At 43.8% G+C, this 10,624-nt stretch overlaps 1 protein-coding gene across 11 annotated transcripts in view; it reads left to right on the forward strand.

Moving 5' to 3' along the window:
* The window catches only part of ZNF280D (zinc finger protein 280D), an 896,727-nt gene extending 891,053 nt beyond the window's left edge, over positions 1-5,674 (forward strand). For 10 of the 11 annotated variants that reach the window (XM_085644120.1, XM_085644117.1, XM_085644119.1 and 7 more), the window contains one exon: positions 3,799-5,674. In XM_085644120.1, the coding sequence (XP_085500246.1) occupies positions 3,799-3,801 (3 nt within the window). In that variant the 3' untranslated portion in view covers positions 3,802-5,674. The remainder of the gene's footprint in view (positions 1-3,798) is intronic. The other variant, XM_085644125.1, reaches the window with a different exon arrangement.
* The last annotated feature ends 4,950 nt before the right edge of the window (positions 5,675-10,624 follow it).

Raw genomic sequence — 10,624 nt, forward strand, 5'->3', positions numbered from 1 at the left:
AGTCCGAAAGAGCTACTCCCTCCCCTTCGAGATTATTCCTCCCTCCATGCCGCATTCTTTTTCTTTAAATTCTTTTTATTAACCATTTGCTTAGTATACATTGTCAATATAGGCTGAAATATGGCATCCTGTTAGTTTAAAGAGCCGTACCATTGCAAACAATTAGATCTCACGATTCGTAGCCAATCATCTTAAGCAGTAATCCCTTCCATTTTTAACAATTCCCCAGCTCCAGTGTTTATTAACTTCTATATTTTTCCCACAGGGTCCAGACTTTCTCCCATGTTTTGGGGCATCCTCTACTTGTATAAACCATTTTATTTGCCTGCTGACACTAGTCTAGGTCTAGTTTTTAGACCCCCACCCTTGACGGCTCAGCCACACCCCACGCTCTCGCTATATTCCTCTTTGCAACTCCAGATGCCAGCACCAGCCATGTTTTAGTATGCTTGGGCCAGGTTAATTCCCCTGTCACACCCAGCAATTGCCATCACGCCTCAACTGGAACCTGCATACCCACCACTGCTACCATTTCCCGAGACACCCCCTCCCAGTATCTCTGAATCTTAGGACTGGGCCAGAGGATGTGAAAAAAGGTGCCCACCTTCCCACAACCCTTAGCACATTGACTGGAGTCGCAGCAACATGCCACATTCGTATGATCACTTCAGAGGATCATTTGGCACTTCTCTGCCAAGAAGTATCGTCATTCTTGGCCAAGGGAGCTGTAGAAAGTGTCTCTGTGGCAGAAGTAGGTCGTGATTGCTATTCCTGCTACTTTCTGGTACCCAAGAAGGACAAAGGCATGCGTCCTATCTTAGACCAGCGGGGCCCTCAACTCAAAATGCTCACCCTAGCCCAAGTTCTGTCTGCACTCAACCCAGGAGACTGGATGGTGGCGTTGGACTTGCAGGATGCCTATTTCCATATTCCCGTCCTGCCAGCCCACAGAAGCTACCTACGGTTCACGGTAGGCCACAAGTATTTCAGTTCGCTGTGCTCCCTTTTGGCCTTACCAGCACCCCTTGGGTGTTCAAGAAAGGGATGGCGGTTGCCGTTCATCGGCGCAGATCAAGGGTTCCAGTCTTTCCCTACCTCGACGACTGGCTGTTGAAGGCGGGCTCTCCCCAGGCTGTCTCCTCCCACCTCGAGTCTACAGCAGACCTCCTGCATTTGCTGGGGTTCACTATCAACATGCAGAAGTCACACCTGACTCCCTCTCAGTCGCTCCTTTTCATTGGGGCTGTTCTGGACACAGTGCAGTTTCGGGCCTGTCCTCCCGAACAGCGAGTCCGGAATATTCGGGTTATGATACCAATGTTTTAGCCTCTATCACAGATTTGGGTGAGAATGACCCTGAAGCTGCTGTGACTCATAGCCTCATGTATCCTGCTGGTGGATCATGCAAGATGACATATGCGGGCTCTGCAGTGGGACCTGAAGTTCCACTGGGCGCAGCATCAGTGGAATCTTTCGACTACGTCCAGATCTCGAAGGGAACTATGCAGCAACTGCAGTGGTGGTTAACTAACCAGGATTGTGTCAGAGACCGATCCCTGTCCCTTCCCCAACTAGTCCTCACGGTCGTGACCGATGCATCACTCCTTGGATGGGGCAGCCACCTGGGATAGGCGGTGATCGGAGGAGTCTGATTTCCAGTAGAGGCCAGGCTCCATATGAACTTGTTGGAGCTCAGGGCTATTCGCTTTGCACTGAAGGCATTCCTCCCCTCCCTCAAGGGGAAGGCAGTGCAGGTGTTCACAGACAACACAACCGCCATGTGGTACTGCTACAAACAGGCCGGGGTGGGGTTGTGGACCCTTTGTCAGGAGGCTCTTCGCCTGTGGATATGGCTGGAACATCAGGGCATGACCCTGGTGGTTCAACACCTGGCAGGTTCTCTGAACGCCAAAGTGGGCGATCTCAGCCGTCGGTGCCTGGTTGATCATGAATGGCATTTTCACTTATAGATGGTGCAAGGTCTCTTTCAGCTGTGGGGAGAGCCTTGATTAGATCTTTTCGCCACCATAGAGAACATGCATTGTCAGCAGTTCTGCACGTTGGAGTTTCCAATGCACTCGCTTGGCGACGTCTTTTTCGCGAGTGGAACTGCGGCCTCTTGTATGCCTTTCCACCTGTACCACTTCTGCTCCGAGTGCTGAAGAAGATCAAGCACAACCGGATCCAAGTCATTCTTGTGGCCCCGGAATGGGCGCAAAGAGTTTGGTATCCAGAGCTCCTGAGCATGGCCATCGATCCTCCGATCAGACTGCCCATTCGGGAGGATTTCCTGTCGCAGAAGCAGGGGAGAGTTCTTTACCCGAACCTGTCCAGTCTCTTCATCCTTGCGTGGAGATTGAGCAGCGACAGTTGACAGCTTTTGACCTTCCACCCGAAAACGGTAATGTCTGCTTGGTAGCCAGGCATCCCTCCACTAAGATGGTGTACACCTGTCGATGGAACAAGTTTGCAAAGGCTGTTGATCCCCTTTCTGCCCCTCTTTCGGGGGTTCACTTGTATATACTTTCTTTGGCCCAGCAGGCTTCTGCTTTGGGCACTCCTCAAGGATATCATGCAGCCATCTCTGCTTTTCTTCGGCTGCCATATCAGCCTTTATTCAAATCTCCTATCAATAGATTATTTCAGGGCCTTACTCATCTGTTCCTCCATCTCCTTTTGTAATGCCCCAACGGTACCTAAATCTGGTTCTCACTTTTCTTGTGTGCTCCAGTCAAGCCTCTTCATAACTCTCCCCCTCAGGTCTCTGACTCTCAAAACTGCCTTCGTTGTTGCCATCCCCCCTGCTCGCAGAGTGACTGAGCTGCAGGCTTTATCTTTTAAGTCCAATTTTTTATCTGTCTATCTTGATAAAGTGGCGTCTTTGGACCAAACATTCCTTCCTAAGGTCGACATATGTTGGTTGTAAATTCCTTACCGCTCCACCCATTTTCAGTGCTCTGCCAACTGATTTCAAGGGATAGGAACTCCCTCACAGGGACCTAGTTTTGACGCACCAATCATCAATCTTTCATGGCTCTGCACTTCTGTCATGAAATTTCGTGTTAGGAACTGACGTCGGCGTGCATGGGCAGCATCTATGTAGGTCCCGCTATGTTATCCCGGCGCCGACGATGTCACTTAAAGCTGCACAGCGGTACTGCCAAAGAAAAAATCTAGGGATCCAGGATGGCCCTCTGGATGAATTCTAAGGTAAGGAATATACAACTAACATATGTCTTTACCAGATACATTTTTCCCGAAGGTAAGTAACTTGTTCTTTAGGAATACTGGATTTTCTTGCAGATTTCTCATTGACCTACCAGCTTCTGAGCAAGTGAATAATTACTTGGTAACTCTTTCTGGTTCTACTTTAGAGCTTTATGAAAAGCTCTAGTGCTAGGGAATTGGACACACCCAAAGTCAATGGCACGGTAGTCCCTTTAGGAAACCAACGTTGCTTCCGAGGATAACCTATAGCAGATAGCATCATAACAGCACTCCCTAGTGTATATTGGTATATTGATAAAAAGTAATTCCAGATCCAGTCTGACTGCTGTGGAAACTCCAAAGACACAAAAGTGCTGGAAATTATGTGCAACAACCAGAGAAAACTTTACCCAGTGGTTTGTTAAACTTGCACATCTCCCAAAGAGTATTTATTGTGTCACCATTTTTTTCCGTTGATAAATAGAAGTTCACTTGGCCAGGATGCTTACCAATTGTAGCATATTTTTTATTTAAATTTGGTTATATTGTTTGACATTGATTGTTTTTATTTATTTTTTTATTGTTTTTTAGTAAAGAGGAGAATGACGCATTACTGGAAAAGAGAAAGAAATGCAATGATCCTGAAATTGCTAAAAACACTGTTGAAGAGAATGGAAATAGCAAATCACCATTAAAGAATGAGACTGACCCTATTGAAGAGCTCCAGAAAGCAAGCTCAAAGGAACAGACCTCTGAGAAAACACTGACCAGTGACGGTGCTGAACAGACTGAAGCCCTAGTTGTTAAATCAACAAAATACGTTTGTGATAAAAGTATTGTGAAGATGCCTCTAAAAATGGAGAATACTTTGGCAATTGATCAGATTAAAGAAAACAAGGAAGCTGAATTCAGTGAAGAAGCAGATGACAAAGCAAGCGTAAAACCTGCATCAGGTGTTGCTATTTTTGAGCAGTTTTTGAGAAAGGATGAACCTGAATCTGTCTGTTCTGATATCAGCGATCAAGGCAGTATTCATTTGGAGCCTCTGACACCATCAGAAATGCTAGAATATGAAGCAACTGAGATTCTTCAGAAAGGCGGTATTTCTCCTTCCACAAAGGAAGCCGGACACTTTTCTGAGCAGACAGATGACATTCCTTTAGAATGTAGTCCTAGCAAAATAGAGACAAATTTAAGTCTGAAACAGGCCAATAAGAAAAGCTGAAATATCAGCCTTTTTCATTTAAGTTGCTAAAAGATATAGTATTAACATATGTTGACCTTTGTCCCGAGTATTTTGATTGATACTGATGTAGTGGTAGCACACAGAAGAGCTGAATTTTCCATGTTACAACATTTACACAAGTTCACCTTTTTATAGTTTGACATTATTGCAGAGAATAAAATAATACTTTTTTTCAAGGTAGTATTTGATTGCAACTCCTTTCATGAAAATTAGCATCAAATGATGTATCCTTGGTGACATTGGCAACGATAAGAAGTATTTGAAGTTTTTTAGTCGAACAATAGACTTTTCATTTGAAAAATGTCTATACTATATTGAAAGTATACCTCCGTTGAGGTAGTGTTCATGATGCTTCAAATAGCTTAAAAGGTTCTAACTACATAGTACATCAATTTGTAACCGGTTGGTTCAAGGTATCAAAAAACATTCTGTATTATTTTATCAGTAAGGGAGGATGCCTCGTGTGGTGGCAGCTTGTTGGTTCAAAGCCACTTTACACAGTGTACGCTTACTTTGGGGGTAAAGTTATATTCCTGTATGTCAAAGCATGTCAACTGTTTAAAAATCTATACACCTTTCTATACAGGTGTCATCCTACAAAGCTGCAAGCTTATCTTTAAACTTTCAGTGAAAGTGAAATTACAGTAATAAGTAATACATATATGCAGACAAATACATTTGTGGGTTTTGTTGGTTTGCAAGCTGTGCAGAAGGCCCGATATCCTAATCCTATACTGTACACTACAACGTAATGCTCAAAATGCTATAGATTTAGGCTGTTAAAGATTTAATGGTCCTTGTTAGTGGTAGACCCCATGCACACAGTCCCTTAATTAAACCAAAGTATGGTTTTAATGTAGGTAATCTAAATCAGTAGAACTGGAAACACATTGGCAACTGCCATTTTTATAGCAACTTCTTGCTAATTATTGCAAGAAATTTAAAGAATATGGGGAATTGTTAACATACTTTTCAGTTAAGGTCGGTTATGTACATAGACTTTGAGCGATTCTTTAGTTTTTGTCATGTGGTTAGCAAATAGGACTATGTTTTGTAAATAAAAGTAGCTTGCCTTAAAGTACCAACAAACGTCATTGAAAACATTAAATCCCATAGACTGTTGATCGGACTCATGTCAGTTAATTAGATTTTGATGAATGTTAAATGTTTTAAAACCCCTGTAAGTAATTACTTCTTTTTGAGTAAATATTTGCAACAAAACTGAAGTTCTTGTGCTCTCTTTACATTACATATTTAGACTGTTTTGTAATGTTTCCCTTATAAAGGCAAAAAACACTGCAGTGTAGCTCTTAAGAATAGTATGATGATTTTAGTAGTGCTAATAAGAATATGATGATTTTAGTAGTGTTAATATATCGATATACTGCATATGTACTCCACCAATAATCTTGTCTTCAGTATTGTAGTATGAAATACTCCACCTTGTTTCTGTAATATAGATCAAATGTGTAACCATGGTAATTAGCAAGCAAGTAGAATACATATTTTTCACTCTTCATACAGATAAGTGTCAAACATTGCTACATTTCTCTTTCAGGTACAGATTTCAACCCAAATGACACCCATTTGATTATATTTCATGTGTAAATAAGCAGGATTAACATAATGTTTAACCTTCACCTTTTTTTACCTAAAGAAACAGGCCATTTTTAAGTGTTGACTGCTAGTGCTGTTTAATTCTTGCTAAAACATTGCTGTGCGTTCAAAACCTGCCTAATGTTATCCAAAAGGAAACTAGATTCAAACAGAGTTAACTTCTGCACATAATCTTAAACTAGGATAAAGGGACAGTACAGTGGTAATATACACCAAATTCCGTATTGAAAAGGAATTCTCAATTTGTGGCAAACTCTGTGGCATGAGAATACCCCAAGCTGTTCAAAATCTAGGAAACTAAACTGAGTGTAAACCTATAACTTCACTTTATCACAGCATCCCCCTTTCCACTGCTCCTCTTTTGAACTTCCATCACATAGGAGCTGTTCAGGAGAGCAAAAACCCCTTCACATTAAACAGCAACTATCTTATAAATTCAGATGTTGGAGCATATCACGATCCTCCAGTTACTTTGTATGTGACTGGATCAGTGATGGGTTTTTCTCTAGCTGGTCCCAGGATCATGTTTATTGTGTCCGACATCTCTGCATTGTTGCCGTCAGGAATTTTGTGTGTTAATTCACAGGCAGCATCATTTAGTTATTGTGTGCGGAGATGCTCTTGTTGCCTAATATCAAAGTTTACCTCAAGGAGCTGTGTCTGCTTTAGACTTGTCTGACCTATTGCGCAATTATAGCAAAGTGTCCGGTAGAGCAGTGACTGCAGTTTTTAGCACTCTTTCCTATTTGCAGTCATCTGCAGGGCACCTATGTGAAGATGACTTTACTTACACTGAGGTAGTTAAAAAGGGAATCTCTGGTAAAGCAAGCAAGTATGCATTACACTATTCATGAATTGGCCCTAGTTATGCCCGCGTCCAAAATGAAATGAGAACTAACCTCTATAGGATCTACCTTGAAATGAGAATTAAACCCATCTATACGTCCGACACCTAAGCGATTATAGACTTCAAGAAAAACATTGTTGGAACCCAGACAATTTCATCTCTGAAATAGTGTGCACAGAGTCCAGTGGATCGCCAGAGGATTTACAGAGGTTAAAGTAGATAATACTAATGCTCTCTTTTGTGTGAGTGTGGGCGAGCAGTTAGGCTTGTCAGAGGGCAGTGCTAACCATTTGTCATACACACGCAGACGAGAAATGATTACACACACTCATTGACTAAATCTGAGGCCAATGGTTTTTAAAAATATTACTTAGTATATTTATTTTATAGGTCCAAAGATACTTTGAAGATACTATGTTGCATTAAAATACGTTTTGCAATATCACTGTTCTTCAATGTGAAAAGATGACACTGCATTTTTCAATCAGTACAATGTTATCCTATGGGAGGAAACACCCTCAGCAATATGCAGGTAAGTAAACAATTTGGTTGAAGAATCCGTACCAGGCAAGGTTCAGGTAAGTGATAAAACTGCACCACCAGCGTCACTTAGGGAGCCGGGTGCAGAGGTCAAACTCTGGATCTGCTCCCAATGGAGAAAAAGGGCAATCGAAGTGGTACTACTTACAGGTAAATAGAATGGTTTGGTAACCCAGTTTCTGAGGGTTAAGGTAAGCAAAGGAAGGGGGGAGGCACAAGGCAGCACCAAACTTAAACCCTCAGCGGCTCTGGGGTGGCTGGGTGCAGAGTGCCAACAAGACATCAGATGCCCAATGCAAACAAATGGAGAATCTCGAAGTTGCAAAAAGGCTGCAGGCTCAGGCCAGTAGGCCGATCTAGGAAACCTACAGTTGTACAGGTAAGTTGGGATGTGCTGGGGCATTGGGACACCGCTGGTTGATCTCCCCAAGGCCCAGGTGCTCTGGGTGCAGGGGTGTCTGGCGTTGGAAATAAGCTTTCCGGTGCAGGTCGTGGTGGGAGGATCATCGTGCAGGGGTTTACGTTGAGTCCGGCAGGGGTTAATCCACGAGGACTGTTGCTCAAGATTGCTGGAGAACCTTTGCTGGACTTGTGAGCCACTTAGACTCAGTCTGTGGGCATCTGTGGCAGAGGTGGTCAGTGTCGCAGACGGAGCACTTTGTCTTTAAAGTTGGATTTCTTCTGGACAGCTTAACTGTCCACAAGAGATTAGGAGTATTTTTAGAAGGCAGGCAGTCCTCCCAGGGTTTTTGAGGTCGCAGGGCTGTGGGACGAGACACTTTTCTGTAACTGGGTCTTTGAGGGCTGCAGACAGGCCTGTAGGGTTGGGGACAAGTCAGTTGGGCTTTTGCTGCTGGACTGCTCTTCTTTGCCCTTTTCTTCATAGTTCTTCGGTAATCTGACCATTAATGTTCAGGGGTGCCACTAAATACTCAATTTAGGGGAGTTATAAGAGTTAGAAGGTAGTAGTCAGTTGGCTACTTACCTGTAGGGTGCCCACACCCTTTGTATGTCCCATCCCTCTGGAAGGGGCCATACCCCTAACCCTATTGGCTAGAATCCTCTACAACAATAATGATGATTTTGAAAGGAGGGAGTGTCGCTTCAGCTGAGTTCACCTTAGGGGTGGCCCTGGCTGAGAGGGGACACACCTCCCCCTGTTACTAATTTTCCCGCCGACCTTGTGGCCAAAGGTGGGTTTTGGCTGGGTGGGGGAAGGGGGAGGAGGGCTCTCCACTAGCTGGAGAGGCCCTGGTCTGCATGACAAAGGACAAGAAGTCTTTGAGGCTCACCGCTTTTCAATGTTGTTCCTGCTTGGGGGTAGGTGTGTAGCACCTCTGCCCAGATCCGGCTTTGTTTCTGACCCGCAAGATCAAAAGACTCCCACCTCAGGGGTCAGAAACGTGTCTAGAGGTGGCAGACTGGTGCAGACCAGGCAGGCACTAGTGAGTTGCTAGTTTTTCAGGGGGCAACTCTGAGGTGCCCTCCCTCTGAATGCATTTATTAATGAAACTAGCAGTGGCACCAGTGTGGGCTCATTAATCTGAGATTTTTGGTACCAGACCTCTTGGAATTGGGTGAAGCCATCATGGAGCTGTAGAACTCGTAGTAATAAGCTCCCCAGCCCATGTACTCAGTATGGCTTCACTGTGCGCTTGTAATGTCGAAGAATGGACTTCGACACTATAGGGACATATCTGCTAATGCAGTTATTCCCTCATAGGGGGTGACTTACCTATGCCCCTTGCAGTGTTGGTAGGCCTGAGACCGGTATCTGTGTCAGGTCGACTGTTCAGTTTTATTTGCACCAAAAAACACAGTCTGCAATGTGCATGTGTTTGCCGAATGATCTCTTAGGGTGGCACAGTACATGCTACTGCCCCTAGTCACAATGTCCATGGTACCACTGGTACCTTTTACAAGGGACTTGTATGTGGACCAGAGGTGTGGCAATTGTGGAAACAAGGGTACAGTTTTGGGAAATAACATAGGTACTGGGAACCTGGTTAGCAGGAACCCAGTGCACAATCAGTCAAAGATGCATCAGACTCGGGCAAAAAGTGGGGGGTAACGATGCCAAAAGGGGTACTTTTCTACAGGTTCTCTTCAAACAAGGTCTGAAAGTGGCAAACTCTGCCACTTTAGTAGCCCACGATCAGTGAGACAGACCAGTTTCACCCACTCAGTAAATTGTGCACCTAGTGATCATCATGCTTTAAACTTTCCACAGTACGTCGTCGTAAGGAAGTACTCTCAAATGCTCTGTTCTAGCTTCTTTTCAGTTTAATTTTTCCTCTTTCTTGGAAATGTTTCCATTTTTATTGGCACTTTCTTTAAGCTAGCTGCCTATAGATTTGGTCCAGAGGATAATTATTTTTCATGGAATACTCGCCTCTAAAAGCATTCTTTTGGAGCTGTACCTTCTGTTGACTCTGTATGGATGACACCCACAAGGACTTAATGTACTGCCTTTACACAAGGCATAAGGCAAAGGACTGAACATCTGCAGTTTAATCTCAGTGAAAACCCTGAATTACTTTGAGATTCTACTTCTGTGGTGGCTTCAAAATAAGGCTACGCCCAGTACCATGCCATATTCTGGAGATTAATCCTCTCTCTCTCAGGTTTGTCCAAACAAGTGTAGAAATGATGTTAAGACCTCAAAAAAGGAGCATCGGCTGAAGAAGCACCATCCATCTCTGTATAAGACTGCTAGAAAGTCCATTAAGAAGCCAGACCGGCTGTGTTAGACACGGGCTGAGGTGTCGACTTTGCTATAACCTTTGTCACCTTTTTCCTAAACAATGACTACTACTACTGCAGAGCCATCTAGCACAGATCTTTCTCTAACATATGTGATTACTGCATTGTGAACACTGTCATTGACAGTGGTATTAGGTGAAACCCCTGTGAAGGAAATAAGCTTGATCCATGCAGTCCTGCCTTCACGTGTCAGCAGTAGTCCTGCGTACGCATGTCACCTAGGAAGGTACCACCACATTTACTACCAAAAATCCTGTAAACTAAGAACAAATCCCAGGACCTGCTTAGCCCAGTTACAAGTATCACAGCTCTCTCTAGTATCAGAACATACGTGACAGTGAACTTATGGCTGACCAGGACCTGGGTATCCAAATTAGATAAAATGAGGAAAACACCTGTCACTC

The sequence above is a fragment of the Triturus cristatus genome, chromosome 3_1 (genome assembly GCF_964204655.1).
Source record: "Triturus cristatus chromosome 3_1, aTriCri1.1, whole genome shotgun sequence".
NCBI lineage: Eukaryota > Metazoa > Chordata > Amphibia > Caudata > Salamandridae > Triturus > Triturus cristatus.